This window comes from Amphiura filiformis, chromosome 7 (genome assembly GCF_039555335.1).
Source record: "Amphiura filiformis chromosome 7, Afil_fr2py, whole genome shotgun sequence".
In the NCBI taxonomy this organism is placed as follows: Eukaryota; Metazoa; Echinodermata; class Ophiuroidea; order Amphilepidida; family Amphiuridae; genus Amphiura; species Amphiura filiformis.
Window position 1 is genome coordinate 51,367,386 of NC_092634.1, and position 17,182 is coordinate 51,384,567.

The window sequence follows — 17,182 nt, forward strand, 5'->3', positions numbered from 1 at the left end:
TTTATAAAACACACACACATCAGTACACCCCCCCACACACACACACATTTGTTGAATATTCCCATGAGCATATGCATTCATTGGAGCGAATCCTTGATCTGTTACCAACAAAGGAACATACGACCCTTCCGGTCACACATCGATCGTCATGATACATCCACAACCGCCATTGCAGTGCATTGCATTGCATAGGGGGCGAGATGGCACGTAGGCGACGTGGCGCATAGGCGAGATGCCGTGTAGGCGAAGTGCGTGTGGGCGAGGTGTCCTGATACCCTCTACTCTAGGAACATGTGCGCATGCGTTGTCGTCAGCGGTGCAGTGAGCCCCCAGTCAGCTTACACTGCGTCGCGAGATCTCCTATTCATGCAGTCATGCTGTCAACTTTCTCAAATTTACTGCCCGGGAATATCTGGTAAGGAATCGGATCTTTGCTCACACATTGTCTAGAACTGTCCTATTTTGTCTTCAGCTAATTTCATGAAATGCATGACTGCTTGAGTCAACAGCAATGGCCAATGCAGACATAGACCGTAACAAACACCAAATTGGTCTATGACCTTTGACATGCATGCATTCTTTTGTGGAGAGTTGACATGGTCTTTCAATTTGTGCCGCCTTGGCAGACTTGACTATGCTTCAGTGGTCATGAAAGGATTCAATAGATAACCTCTGCCCCACTAATCCCCAGCAGCTATTGTCTGAAATTGCTCCTCGGAAGATATATAACAACTCAGTCCTCAAATGATTGATACTGATAGTCATATATGGTCATTTTCACGGTAAAGGGTGTAAGTTAACTTTTGATTTTTAGGGTCAAAATTTCAAACCACTTAAATATGTTTCTGTTTACTGAAATCATGCATAGAAGCAACTTAATTTCAAGTAAAATAATGTTTCAAGGCTTAAACCTTTTGATTTCTAATAAAAAATTTGACACATGCTGGCTTTGAGCAACGCAAACATTTAGAATAGAATCTACTCAAATGTCACCAAATGAGGGACACGGTTGAGTGACTCCAACGCAAGTAATTGCTATACTTGGTACTTCAGTCAAGTATCTGAAGTGGATGATGACATTGGACAACAGTTTATGAGTGGATTGAAGGAGATGAGTACACAAAGAATGCTGGGTGTGCAATCACCTATGAAAATAAAATCAATAAACCCTAGTCTAAAAGTTTGCGTTGAGGAAAGCCAACATGTTTGCATAACATTTTGGTTAAAATCTAAGAAAAAATGTATTTTACATAACCTCAGAAAATTTTGACATGAAAGCTGGAATACATGTGAAATTCCATTCCAAAGTAAGTCAACAGATATAAGTTAAATTTTATACCATGTTTTGCTATGTTTGTAATTGCAGTTTTGAAAATTTTAACATCAAGTGTCATTTACAATGTCAATGGAAATTTCCAAACCTGAAACATATTTTTAAGTTTTAATTGGGTTCCTAAAATAATTTGAATGTCTAACTTCATGTACAAATACTACTTGATGAAAGGAACCTCCCAGCCAAGTTTCACAGAAATTGGAGTTATTTTTAGAATTGGCAATTCAAGCGATTTGTGTTTCGGAGGCTTCAGTTAACAACACAGGTGATCATAAAAGTAAAATATTTAGCTAACTACTACAAGTTGACATAAAAAATAGGTAAAAATATCACAATTACCAATTTTCATGCTTTGCTTCTAAGTATTGAATTTCAGTTGTGACAAAAATTAAATTATCACAGCAAGTCATTTTTTTGTTTCGAGGCTTCATGTTAACAATTGTTAAACATTGCAGAAGTAGTTTTTTGAAAACAACAGTGTTGGGATCATCTAAGCTGTTATTTTCTTGTGTGTATTGAATCAATGATTCTATGCGGCAGATATTGTAGATTTATCACACATTAATTTTTTCACCCATTTGTTAAGTATGGTGTTTTTTGCATGTGAAGCCTCCGAAACAGGCTTTTTAAGGTATCAGTATATTTTTCAAACATTAACCATAAATGTCAATTTTTTTTTAAATTTATGACATTCTGCACATATCAAGTAATAATTACAATGCAGATATCAGTATGAAACACACCAATTTAGATATGCATAGATGATAATTAAGTTTACTGTTGTTTCGGAGGCTTCATTTGTTTCGGAGGCTTCAATTGTTAACGGAAAGTTTGTATTGGGTCCCATTTTCAAACGGTGATATATATCTCCACGATTTAAAAACATGTGACTTGAGGATCTAGTTTGCTACATTTTAATAAATAGATTGGATGAGCTCTTTTATTTATATTTGCACAAGCTTGCTGAACAGTTTGTTTCGAGGCTTCAAAAAGTTAACGGAAAAACGGCTATTTGAAGTCAAGATTTTATAAAAATTTTAAAAGCTTGCAAATCGGCTAATTTTTGTTACCCATTTCAAGTTAAGATAACAACTGTTATGAATCAAGAAGAAGTGAAGAAATAACCAAGAATTATGAACCAAAGCTACACCCATTAAAGTTTGTTAACAATTGTTAACGGAAAATGAAGCCTCGAAACGATAAATATCAAGTCCGGTTCTCAAAAATACAGGGCCGTTCACAATTAAATCTAATGTGGCAGTGTTTACTGAACATATGACTGTACTTTCAGGATAAGAAAATTATCCATGAACTAACTGAAGAAAACACAGGGTTTTACAAAAATGTTACTGTTTTTATAGTTTTTCAAAATGGCAATATTAAGTACATTTAAGCCTGCTAAAACTGAACGCAGTAACTCCCAAAGTTGATTATGCTACCCAAGGTAGCTGCTAACTAGATGACTTATGTGGCCAAAAATTATGGAATTCTGTGGCTTTATTAGAACACTACGGATTAAAATGTTAAAAATCCAAAGTTACACCCTTTACCGTGAAAATGACCATATTGATATAACGGAACGACCAAAAGATAATGATTAGGGGTTCATTCATATATTTTCATGACTAAACGGTTGTTTATGCCCGAGGGCCGCTTCCGAGGGCATAAACAACCGCTTAGTCATGAAAATATATGAATGAACCCCGCTCATATATACCAGAACATTTTGTGATTCTTATTTCATCAAAATAATAACAAAAAAGTTACTAAAATGCACGATTTTCCTGCACTTTTCCTACCCGGCAATCTAACATCCGGGACACCGGGCATAAACCAGGGACGGATTTAAGCAGTGGCCCGGTGGCCCGGGGCCAGTGGATTTTGCGTCGGGCCAGTAAACTTCCAACAATGCTGGCCCGGCGGGCCAATAGATTTTTGAGCCTGATATAACACTCACGAGACAAGATATCAGTGATGGTCATATTTGCAGTTTTCTGCTCTGCCTGTCATTTGAAATTTATATCTTTATTCAATGATTTCTTTTGTATAATATTTATATTCTTATTCTTGCATTGCTAGCAAGTTAGAAATACATGGCCACTTTTTACGATGATAGTAGGCCTATGTACTACTTAGCTCTTCCATGCGCTACATAATTATATCTGATGATGATAGCGATACCGCAAATACCGCCTAGTTTGAAACTTTTGGAACTAAAAAAGGCTGGACCTGACTGAACTTGTGTTTGTGACTATACCGATTGAGTACATTCAGTAAAAAACAAATTAAAATGTTAAGGTTTGCTTGACTTTAAGGGCTCGGATAGTGATGTTTCCACATGTTTTTTGTGGGACCTGAGAGCGCATCAGACATACGGTATCGAATTGCATTTTGAAAACCAGGAATATCAAATAATTTTGATTTTTTGATATTTGCGATATGATACACCTTGTATGATGACAAATGATTAAAAATTGATATAGATTTTTCCCTAAAAGCACCGACAAAAAAGTTGGGTTTTTTTTTTGCAGTAGATCATATTGAAAAAGCTGGGCCAGTAAATGTATTGCAGGGCCACTAGATTTGCCATTTCACTGGCCCGGAGGGCCAGTAGAAAACTGAAACCTAAGTCTGTCCCTGGCATAAACGCTGTTTATGCCCGGCTCTCGACCAATCACGCGCGCTGTTACATAGCGTGTATGTATGAACTGACTATCATTGCTAGGGACAGGCACATCTGAGCGAGGGCGCTATTTATTTTACTTGATAATAAAGCCCATATGTAAATCTGTGCCATTTTGTGCCACTGAAAACACCATTTTTGGAGAAAATGATGAATAAAACCAAAATTAATCTGTTTCAGATGCTCTAGTTTGCATTGACAACAGATTCAATGCTTTAGGAAGCAGAATGCAACATTGATTTCACTTTTGAATATTTTTTTCTGTGAGATATGCCTTGGTGAAAATCACCGTTTTGGTCAAAAAAAGGGGCATTTTTGGGAAAAATTTCTTTTTTGACCCAAAATTCATCTTCTGACAAAAGGGAAACATGGTTTGACAAAAAATTTCATCCTTTTCACATAACAATTCCAGTTTACTTACATTTTTTGTATTTGCTGGGAGAAAGCACTTTTTTGTTATCGCTTGGGAAAAATCATTGTTTTTGCCTAAAATGGACCCAAAATGGCCGAAAAATGGCAAAATTTGACCAAAATTAGCACAAAAATCACTTTTTTACCACCTTAAAATTTGAATTTTCATACAAAATTTCACAGATGTGTTGAAAATGATAACATACATAATATCCAACAAAAATTAGATTAAATTACAGTGAAAACAAAAAATTGACAGGGGGGCACAAAAATGATCAAGTCCCCCATGCACTCCTAATCTATGGTAAGTCTTATCAGAGAAAATGGCCCAATGTTCCGACAGTAATTTCGTCATTACTTCACTTAGCAATGCAGTAGAAGATTGGTTTTGGTGTCAAATTGTTTCTGAGAAGTTCTCTCTTCCAATAAACAACAATTCATGTTAGAATTAATTTGAAATTTTTATGCCTGTCCCTATCATTGCCATTGAGGACCGAGTTCCGCAGTCTATGCCAATGCATGCCATGATTCCACTAGACTAGTAGACTCGCTAGTGGCACTAAAGTCTTATTCAGATTCCCTTTTACAAATTAAGCGTACTGCTAGCCGTCCAGCGCGTATTATTTGCACATGGTCCAATTGCACACGCTGGACGTCGCGCGCGTATACGCGATTGTATTGGTTATTAAAAGCTGTCAAATGAAATCTGAATAAAATTTTAGCCCGAAACATCATGATTCATGCCCTGTTCCTTCCTCAGTAGGTAGGCCCTATTATACCAGACAGGTCTAATTCTGCATAAAACCGGGCAACGTTATTTCTATAGATCTGCTGCGCATTCAAATTGCATTGTATTGCATCGTAATTTCATTTGTGTCTATGCTAATTATGTTTACACAACATGAACTCACATGTTTTCAAGCAAATTACCGACGATAATAGGTGATCAAAAGCGATCGGAATGTTACAAAAGTACAGATCGCATTCAGCTTACTTCATATGAGATGATCTTTGAAAAATACGGCATAATTTGTCTTGGTGTTTGCGGAATGCCATGCAGTAAAATATTACCGTATTGGTCCGAGTATAGTCCCACCCGTTTTTTAGGTGAAAATTTTTCACAATTGGGGGGTGGGATTATACTCGAATTTCAACAAAAAAAATGCATTGAATTTGAATGCATCTAGATATCATTAACAGAGTATGACATGAATACAAAATATCAATTTTCATATTAAAAATACAAAACATCTTGAAATTTTTTTTTATTTTTTTAGGTCAACCATGAATGATCCTAGCATCTAGGTCTAGGTCCAGGGACATTACAAAACCGAAAAAAAAAACTATACTCGAACGTGGGACTATACTCGGACGAATACGGTAATACGCTGCGGCAATTCATGATTGACAACTAACAATCGGCGTGTCCTTCAGTATCCTCCACTGTCAATTTCTTATCCACTCACTAATCCTCACAAAAGCTTTGTGTTGATTACGTAATGTGTGGAGGCAAATTGCAATAAGTACAATGAAATAATGAGTAGGGCGGGCTCCGAGGCGGGTTTCTTCTTCATCTTAATACGTAACAGTAAATTGTTCTCCAAAAAAACCTGGAAGCTTGTCGTCTGGCGCTCTAGCTGAAATACAGCAAGATAATGTAAGATCAGTCTTTCAGTCTTCAGTAAATGTAAACCTGTATTTTAGCTAGAGTATCTTGAGCTACCCTATACTGCCACTGGTACTAGTTAGGCTAGCTCACATCACACACTAGTGGCGCTATTCGTCCTACAGGGAAGTGGAATCAGGAGGGTGAAAGTGCATAGGAACAATGCCGGAAACTACGTCACGCTATTGTGCGACATAGGCTACATCATTTTTAACGCATGCGTGTTCATCAATACAGCTTTAGACTCCTCCACCTTCGCAACACGGTACGTGGAGTGACTGGAATCACACTGACGGCGGAGGAGAATACTAGCTGGTCAAACAGTATAATTCTATCAAGCATATAATACCTGAACAATCATCGTCATTTGATCTATTTACTACAGAATAATATATTGTATAAAAATATACACTCAAAATATAATTTAAAAATAGTAAACCTCTTAACTATATATTTGTGTACTAAGTCTAAAATATAAGGACACATGAATAAAATCATGTAGAAGACAAAATGGCCGCTAATTCGCCTATTGTCTAGACCTAGGCTACATCTTCCGGTTTCGTCACATTATTTCAGATGCCTATCCCGACATTCATTATTCCTGGTGGAATGTGCATGTATGGTCCAAAAATGGCTTTACTGTGGGGCTCAATGGAGAAAATCACTAAAAATTAATTTTGACAACCAAAACCTAAATAAGTGATGTTGACTTTAATGTTGGTACTGGCATGATGATGATACTGGATTCATAAACTATCACATAGTGCAATCCATGTTCCACCAAGTCGACGCTCGATTTAGCTCAAAAGCAATTTGTGTGTAAATCAAGACCACCCAAAACAGCTTTCTTACAGTAAAGAATAGGAGGTCATCTGGGGTCACATACAGTAGTGTGCATTGTACATGTGCCTGCTGTCACAATTTCACACACAAAATTTTGGGCAATTTGATGACACTATTTTTGTCTGTAACTTCAAAAGTATATGCACTAGAAACATGATTGACCCCTTATTGGTTAGGTAATTTAATTCTCTTTCAAATGAAAGAACTTTCAGCTAAAAATATTGAACTTCAAAATTTTATGAACATCCCTACAGTTATACTAGTGGTGGGAGTATATTATTAGGCCAAATAAAAAAACCCAACATGTTTCACGTCCCCTCCCGCTTCCTTTTTTGAGGTTTCTTCAATTTTATTTTTATTTTTTGAAATTTGGTTACGGGATAAGCTACTTTAAAAAAAAAATATGTGATGAAGGTATGCTAGTCAGCGAAATTCGCCTAGTAGACCGGGGACCAAACACAATAGGGTGCTTGCACAGCCTACTACTGTACTTCCTGCAAGGACAAGGTCATCAAATATTGATCCAATTGGGAATTTTGCTGGAGGACAAAAAATGTACTGTGCACTGTACTGAGCAATGGGAGAAATTCAGGTTCATGACAAACTGGCCTGAAAATGTTCAGTTATCAGCAGAGGATTTGTTCAGAATTATTTCTTTATATTTTCAGCAAAAAATTTTAATAATGAAATTGTGTTTCAGTATCGGAGACAAGTTTTCCTGTCTCAGAGCATGACTTTGCATTGAAACAGTGCAGAAAACTGAGCTTGCTTGCAGGGGTAGCGTTAACCCCCGATCGGGGGTGAGTGGCCCCTAAATTTAAAAAATATCAATTTTTCACCCTCTATATTGGGAATATGTGCAAGCTCGGGGGTGAACTCTGACCCTCTACTTTTGGACCTTACTCCTACCCTGACTACACTGCACAATATTTTTCACCCCCTGAGATTTAATTTTCACCCCATGTGTTTGGATTTTCTGCAAGCTCGGGAGTGAAAAACACGGGAAAATAACCCCCGACTTTTGGGCCTTAATGCTACCCCTGCTTGCTTGTTCTCAACCACGCTTGACTGACTTCAGCACAGGTCACTTAGTTTGACCTATTGACCTACTGTACAAGGGCCATATACATTTACATGTAGAAATTTCCAATTTTTTTCAAGAACAGGTCGGTCAAGGAAACCTACATTTTTATGTTTTCTATACTTCACTTGACCCAAACATAAGATTTTTTATGGTGATGAGATACTCACACATGGAATTTTAGAGGGATTTTGATAGCAGTTCCATTAAAATAAAAGCTGCTATCATCATGAGACTAAGATCTAGAAACACCCACGTAATGCTGTTTTGGGGAATTTTGCTAGCAGAATCTTTTTGATGAAAGTCGATCTTTGAAAAGATGTAACTTTGCCACGGAAAGTGCTATGACAAAATGGTTTTCAGTTTTGAATTTCTTTACTCAGGCTTTAAAATTTGATATATAAAATGATGCAGTTTGATGGCAAATTTAAATTCACCTGGCATACCTAAAATATGTCTAGGAAGTCCTTGCTAAAAATATACAAGTCAATTTCTTGCCCCTCCCCCAGGGCTCATAATTATTGCACAGCCCCTTACTTTTTTCTCTTTCATAATTTCATATGACACCACTCTGCTGGGGGTCATACCTTCTTGGCATTTGAACAGTGATGCCAATGCCGCGCCTTAGGCGCACAATTGGGCTACTTGGCGATCACTTTCCGCTACTCAAAAAAGCATGCCGCTACTTGCCTAAAATTGGGCTCAACAGTAACAGGGAATTCCCCATGTAAACAAACAAGATGGCAGCAGCCCGCAGCAGCACAGTTTATCGTGTTGTGTCATGCTTACCATTGGTGCTGTAATTTCAGCTATTCTAACATTTACAATTCATAATTCAAAATGACTGAAATAAATGTTAAATTTTTTGAAATGTTGAACATTGGAGATATTCCTGCTGGATAAAGTTTGATCAAGGGCTTTAATTTTATTTATATATTTTTTTAAATATTTAAAAAATATAAATGGCGCCGCGCGCGACTCGGGAAGCCACGGCGCGCCACAAATGGCTTGCACGCCGCTATTTGGGGAGCGCTTCTCTAAACAGTTGTAGAACGTATAATAAACTAACGCAAAGTTTTTATCTGGTCAAAATTTCTCAATGTTTTCCATTGCGGACATACATTTTTTTCGTTGCGGACGTATAAATTTAAATATTTCAGTTTGTATGTCCGCAACGAAAAAATGACATCATTTCTTAATAGTGGACAGGGATGCAAAATCAAGACACCACATGCAGATAAGTCAGTTATCAACTTTCAAAATATGCAAACTTTTATTTGTTTGAAACTAAAAAGAAGATTTTAAACAAGGTGGTTAGAGATGGCAGTTTTTGGAGTGAACGTCTACAACAGAGGTCAATTTTCACGTTTTGTAGTGTACAGGGTAAAAAATGAACTTGCTCTGATTTTCTTAACATTGGTAACAAATTATTTATCTATATGGTCGCATGTCACAAATAGGTCACCCAAAAATGGAGGAGCCGTAACATGAAAATGCTTTCTTCCCACTTCAAGTATGATTTATTCTAAAAGTATGATACCTATTTTAGATAGTTTGGTGTCATTTTGTAGATAATTATGTTCTTTGTCAAATACAAAAATCCCCAAGTCAATTGGACAACTACTTTGAGAGTTATACTTCAATATGTAACATGTGTCAATGGAGGAGCCGGGGCGGGTGAGCCGGGGCGGGTGAGCCCCATAGGGTTGCACACAAAATTGTGAAAATATGGCAAACTTCAAACCTTTGTATCTTAAAAAGTACAACTAGCATGGACCACAAATTGCCCCGGGGGGGGCCACTCATATATGAAAGTTGTAAGCATCTGTGTGAAAGAAAACGCGGATTTAGGGTGGTTTTGAAAAGCAAAGCGAGGATCCGCGCGGATCCATGATTAGGGTCTCAAAACACTCATTTTAGTAAAAGAAGGGGTGTTTTTTTAAAGGAAGATCCTCGCTTAGGGTAATTTTATAAAATTACCCAATTAACGGACATTAGTGCATTTAGTGGTGACATATTTATCAAATTATTCGGCACAAAAGAGTGGTTTCTGAGCAATTTTACCAACCAGATTTTAAAAATGGAGCCGACTTCAACAGTGCCAATTTTAAGCTTACTGATATCACTGTACCAACACACGCAATGTCTATCCTTGTTTGGGGCAAATTTCTAACCAATTCCTCAATTAGGGTGTTTTTATAATGTCTATTGTTTTAGGGGTAAATTTCAAGACAATTCCTTGCTTAGGGTGTTTTTATTTCAGTTCAATCCTTGTTTAGGGTCAGTTTGACAAATTTTCGACATCCTAGCTTAGGGTCATTTTTGAAAGTCAATTCACGCGGATGCTTACAACTTTTATACATGAGTGATCCCCCCGGGCAAATTGCACATACATGTATATCATCCTGGATTGTAAATCTACCTCATAGTAGATCAACTGAAACAAAAGATGTAACTAATTAATTGCCTAATTAATTGCTAATTAAGACAATTTTCCCTATATGTTACTGTACAAAGTATGCACATAATGCTCCAACATTTCTAAATGGCATATCTCTTGCCTGATCGAGTCACCCTGCTTATTTAAAAGTACACATATTTTTAAGGAAATTTGATGAGGAATTCAATTTTGCTATTAGTTTTAGTGCCAGACATGGAGGAAAAAAGTTTTGATTGATAATGTCATACAAATTGTAAAATTATTTTACAATTTTTGACCACCCTGTATGTTTAACGCAAGGGATACCAAACTCTTTCTTCCTAATTTGTTTGAAGGGCCCATGTAATGTCTTTCTGAATCCATATTTATTTTGAGCTACATAGCTTTCATAAAAAAGAAAATATGGGGTTTACCATGACAATAAAGATGCTAATTTTGTTGATGTTCCACCCTGTATATTTCTTACCCACCCTGTATTATGATGTTACACTTTGTTGATTTGGCATCCTTGTAATATAAGCTTTTCAGAAATATATACTTTTAATGGTCTAAAATGTATCCATTAAAAGTTGTATTGAAGTGAATCAAAATTGGTGATATTTTTATCATTTAACATTATGTTACACAAAAGATGACCAATTCATGACATGCGACCATATGGTGATTTAGAAAAAGAATAGTTTGCACTATCTGCAATTTCAAATTACTGAGATATGGGATAAAAACAAGTTTCAAATTTTGACCATTTGGTTGACATAATTATTTTTGAGCCAAAATTGGGTCAATTTGAGAAAAATGCTTTATGTGACTCATCACCCAATACCCAAAGAGAGTAAACACAGGCAGCAATTGACAAGTACCGGTATGTACGGTCCTTCATTGGATGATATTTCAAGACTGATAGATAGTTAATGACATTAATATTTTCATATCAACATTTTCAGATTATTTTGATGCAGTCAACTTCAGTGGAACCCACAAGTACTACTAGGATAATTTCAACTGGAAGCCTGTGCTGATTGTTTGGAAATTACACTGCATCCTCTAATGTTGGTTATATAAAAAAAAAACCTCCAAGACACAGACTCATAAAAGAGTGAAACGATGAAAGGGAGAAGTTTAAAACCATTAACTTGTACATTCTGTAAAAGTAACTTTCATTCTTTGGAAAAATTGAAATCTCATGTGAACAGACATATGCTCAAATATGACCAGGCACATCAAAAGAAAAAATTCATGACGGATGATGCTAATCTTCAGAGACATACACAAAAAGACAAGATGATAATATCTCAATCTAAAAACTTCTGTTTCACAGAAGTTGATGCTCTAAATACAATCGGGACTAAAACTGAAGAGAAACTCTTTCAATGTGTGCTTTGTCAGAGAACATTTGAATGTAGATATAATTTTACAATACACATTAGAACTCACACAAATGAAGAGAATCTTTATCAGTGTGATTATTGTCAGAAATGCTTTGCGCACACAAAAAACCTTAGAAACCACATTAAAGTGCACACAAAAGAGACACTGTATCAGTATGACCATAGTAAGAAATGCTTTACAACAAATGATAGTCTCGATAGACATGTCAGAACAACTCATACAAAAGAGAAACCACATCAGTGTTATCACTGTGTAAAGAAATGCTTTGCAACTCCCGGTGACCTGAATACACATGTCGGATCAACTCATGCAAAAGAGAAACCATATCAGTGTGATCATTGTGAGAAATGCTTTGCAAGACGCAGTGATCTTAATAGACATGTCAGAATATCTCATACAATAGAGAAGCCGTATCAGTGTGATCATTGTGAGAAATGCTTTGCAACTTGCGGTGATCTCAGTAGACATGTCAGAACAAGTCATACAAAAGAGAAACCATATCAGTGTGATCTTTGTCAGAAATACTTTATAATTCACGGTGATCTTAGTAGACATGTCAGAACAATCCATGCCAAAGAGAAACCATATCAGTGTGATCATTGTCAGAAATACTTTACAAGACGCAGTGATCTTAATAGACATGTCGGGACTTGTACAAAAGAGAAACCATATCAGTGTGATCATTGTAAGAAATACTTTATAAGATGTAGTGATCTTAATAGACATGTCAGAACAACTCATGCAATAGAGAAACCATATAAGTGTGATCATTGTGAGAAATGCTTTGCAACTTGCGGTGATCTTAACAGACATGTCAGAACAACTCATAGAAAAGAGAAACCACATCAGTGTGATCATTGTAAGAAATGCTTTATAATTCACGGTGATCTTAGTAGACATGTCAGAACAATCCATGCCAAAGAGAAACCATATCAGTGTGATCATTGTCAGAAATACTTTACAAGACGCAGTGATCTTAATAGACATGTTGGAACAACTCATACAATAGAGAAACCATATCAGTGTGATCATTGTCAGAAATGCTTTGCAACTCCCAGTCAACTTAATAGACATGCCAGAGCAACTCATGCCAGAGAGAAACCATATCAGTGTGATTATTTTCAGAAATGCTTCGCAAGAAAAGATGTACTAAATATTCACATTAGAACACATACCAAAGAGAAGCCATATCAGTGCGAGTATTGTCAGAAATGCTTTGCTGATCTTAGTGGTCTTCGCAACCACGTCAGAGTGCATACAAAAGAGAAACCATATCAGTGTGAATACTGTCAGAAGCACTTTACAAGATTCAATAATCTTATAAAACACATCAGAAGAACTCATACCAAAGAGAAACCATATCAGTGTGATCATTGTAAGAAATGCTTAGCAACTCCCAGTGAACTTAATAGACATGTCAGAACAACTCATACAAAAGAGATACCATGTGAATGATGTGCTCATTGTAAGACATGCTTTGCAACTCGCTGCTGTGAGCTTAATAGACATGTCAGAAGAACTCATACAATAGAGAAACCATATATCAGTGTGAGTATTGTCAAAAATGCATCACAAGATTAGACGTTCTAAATATCCACATTAAAACACACACCAAAGAGAAGCCACATCAGTTAAGTGTGAGTATTGTCAGAAATGCTTTGCTGAATAGTGGTCTTGCATACAAAAGAGAAACCGTATCAGTGTGAACATTGTAAGAAGTACTTTTCAAGATCCAATACTCTTGCATCACACATCAGAACTCATGCCAAAGAGTAGCCATATCAATATGATAATGAAGATTGGCATATTATATAAGACAGCGTTCAAGCTTTGACTTGCGTTTGGCGGACAGAATGGTGGAAACTTAAAGTGAAAGATATCCTACTTAAAGGAACATTTTCTAGGGTGAAATTTTGTGTAGAAACTGAATCTGACATAAAAAAATGCATAATCATCAACCTGAAAATTTTCCCCATAGCACTGTACAGGCATATTTCTGCCCCAAACCCTCAAATTTGAGCGAAAATTTTTGTTAAAAAAATAAGTCCTTCAAAATGGAGATACTTAGGCCTAAACAAAAAACATGTTGCTCTGGAGAAAGGTATTGGTAAGAGCAACATGTTCTTTGTTTAGCCTTATACCTCCCAGTTTTGAAGGACTTATTTTTTAAACAAAATCCATTACTTTTTTCACGCCCTCAAAATTCTTAGGGGTAGGGGTAGCATATTGCAAGTTATTTTCTTTTCTGTAAATCTAGCTTACTTATTTGTTATATCACCATTTAGCTATTGAAATACTGAGCAAAAAGACACTTAAAACATCCCTATAGCTCCATACCATTGTGGAGATATGGCCTTTTCGATTCGAAAATGAGGCGAATATTATACTTTTTTCCAAATCAATTGTCACCCGAACCTTTGAGTTTCTACCCCTGCTACAAAAATAAAGAAATATATGGATCCCATTCAATGCTTTTAATATCACAATTGTACCCTTGTTACACACTTAGCATAGAAAATTAGGCACTATTTGATAGTTTTCATGTTCATACACTCACAGGAAATTAGCAAGTCAAAATTGTTGTCACCCCAAAACTGCCATTTTCGGCCAAAATTGGACCAAAAAATGAATTTTTCTCAAAATCAGTGAAAAATAAGGGGTTTTAAGTGCCAAAATCTGAAAATATGTGACATTTTACCCCTAGAAACATTTAAGTAATCAAGAATTTTGACTGTTTTTACCCCTAAATACTTTTTTCACACTTTGTCCGCCAAACGTAAGTCAAAGCTTGAATGCTGTCATAAGAAAATCCAGAAATAAGGTACTTTGCATAAATTATGATGATTCTGTCCATCAAATCTTCCACAGCCTGTGATTGGTTAGTATCATTTAACTAATGAAGGCACCGCCCTAGTTAAGTGATACTTGGCAATCACAGGGTGCGCTGGAAACAGAATTGTTAGGCGTGAACTAGTTTTGTTTTTCCAACTTTTATTATCGGCCCCAGAAGCCTGTTACCGGGCATGCCAGCATAACATTTGGACAGAAATTGATTAAATAAAATATAAGCATAGCAATTAAATTAAATTAAACTAGTCATTTCAATGGGGCATCATCCCAGTATATGAAACATTTGAAACAGGGTCTAAAAGAGGCTACATGTAATATGATATATTCTGTCCCTCCCGATATCACCAGAAAAAAAAAAAAATTTGAAGGTTCGGATTTTGATATATGTACTACCGTATTCATTCCAATAATCGCCCTGGGCGCTTAACAAAGTCATTTTGGGTGGGCGCTTATTTTATACATTGTTAAATTGTGACCCGGCAGCACAAATGAGCCGTAAATTCCCTAAATTGTATTCTGAGTTACGGTATAAAATGTATACGAAGGTCGTATTCATCGGTAACTTAAGCTGCCGCGACATCTGACTCATTTTGATAGTCACAACACCAATCAATAATCCTATTATTGAAGTGGATAATAAGCTTCTACCTCAGATGGCTATAGAACTTTTAATAGCTCTGGTCTTTGTTTGCTTTTGCTAAATCCTTTTCAAGTGGTGGGTTACCAGGCATTGTATTTTGTATAGGTATGCATAACCAACAATTAACAATGGGGTCAGTCCATGTCGAAACAGATTGAGTGTACACCCACCCTCTTGGATTTTGCTCTCCTTTGGCTCAGGGTACCTTTCATGGATCCCTAGGTGAGGTCACAAGAAAAAATTCAAATTCCATTTCGTTTTGCGAATGGCGGGCAATCAAAGTTTGGCGACCTCGACCAAAATTGTGAATTTAAGGGGTCCAAATGACAAAGTGCTCTCTTTGAGGGGCACTTTCTTCTTAATTGAATCAGTTGTGATCCTCTTTTTGAATGTGGTCACTCACTGGCTGTGTCTGAAATACCTAATGCCAAAAAAGATAGATTTGAATTTCGTTGGGATTTCAGAGGGGGTCAAAATCAGCACTTCGTACTGTTCAATCAAATTATCTTGATTTTGAAGGACCCATGATAATGTCACAGTGCACTTATAGGTCCTAATTATGTTCAGAATGGATTAACCATATGCCAATGTCTATGAGCAATTCAAAAAAAGAGAAATTTCTAGACCCCTACAGAATTTTAGGCCACCCCTAAAGTGGTTCAGCCACAAATGGCACTTAAAAGTCGGCAAATTTTGACCCCTAATAACTTTAGGTGTACACCAGATATGAATTTCTAGTCTTTTGCATCTGAAAGAATGTAGTTTAATGTTATTAGGAACATAAGATTTGTTTTGTATTTTTGTGTTTTAGTATTAAGTTGACGCTTTCAAAAATAGTCATTTTTGCCTAACATACCATGCATACAGGATACGGTACAAAATGCCAATTTTAGTATGATATTTTTTATATTTTTGATCACTTTATAGCCATTTGTATTATTTATCCTGATATTTCAAGTTGCTCTTGAGTCAAGTAATAAGAAAAAACTACTTTCTAATCCTCTGTATGGATTTTTAAGGGGGTCAAAAATGCACTTCCTGGCAACGATGCACATGCAAATTACAGGTTATAGGGGTCAAATTTTCAGAATGCTCCCAATTATGTCAAGTAATATATCAAATTACTCGTATGGTCATGAGGATTCCAAAATGTATAGTTTGTTATGTGTCAGACCTTTCAGGAGGGCGCTATGACGAAAAATGTTCATAGGTCAACGACCTTTTTGAAAGTATATACAAAAATACAAAACAAATCTTATGTTCCTAGTAACATTAGACTACATTCTTTCAGATGCAAAAGACTAGAAATTCATATCTGGTGTACACCTAAAGTTATTAGGTGTCAAAATTTGCCGATTTTAAGCGCCATTTGTGGCTGAACCACTTTAGGGGGCCTAAAATTCTGTAGGGGGTCTAGATATTTCTCTTTTTTTGAATTGCTCATAGACATTGGCACATGGTTAATCCATTCTGAACATAATTAGGACCTATAAGTGCACTGTGGCATTATCATGGGTCCTGCAAAATCAGAGATAATTTGATTGAACAGTATGAAGTGCTGATTTTGACCCCTCTGAAATCCCAACGAAATTCAAATCAATCTTTTTTGGCATTAGGCATTTCAGACACAGCCAGTGAGTGACCACATTCAAAAAGAGGGTCACAACTGATTTAATTAAGAAGAAAATGCCTCTCAAAGAGAGCGCTTTGTCATTTGGACACCTTAAATTCCCAATTTTGGTCAAGGTCGCCAAACTTAGATGGCCCGCCATTCGGAAACGAAATTGAATTTGAATTTTTGTCTTGTGACCTCACCTAGGGGTCCATGAAAGGTACCCCTGAGCCA

General features: G+C 36.4%; 1 protein-coding gene across 5 annotated transcripts in view; it reads left to right on the forward strand.

Moving 5' to 3' along the window:
- Positions 1-354: 354 nt before the first annotated feature.
- The window catches only part of LOC140157307 (uncharacterized), a 61,196-nt gene continuing 44,368 nt past the window's right edge, over positions 355-17,182 (forward strand). For 3 of the 5 annotated variants that reach the window (XR_011859660.1, XR_011859661.1, XM_072180450.1), the window contains exon 1: positions 355-415. Coding sequence is in view for 1 of the 5 variants with exons in the window: in XM_072180449.1 (XP_072036550.1) it covers positions 11,562-13,301 (1,740 nt within the window). In the remaining 4 variants the exon portion in view is untranslated. Of the gene's footprint in view, positions 416-11,401; positions 15,105-17,182 lie in introns of those variants that run through there. The other 2 variants (XM_072180449.1, XR_011859662.1) reach the window with 2 other exon arrangements.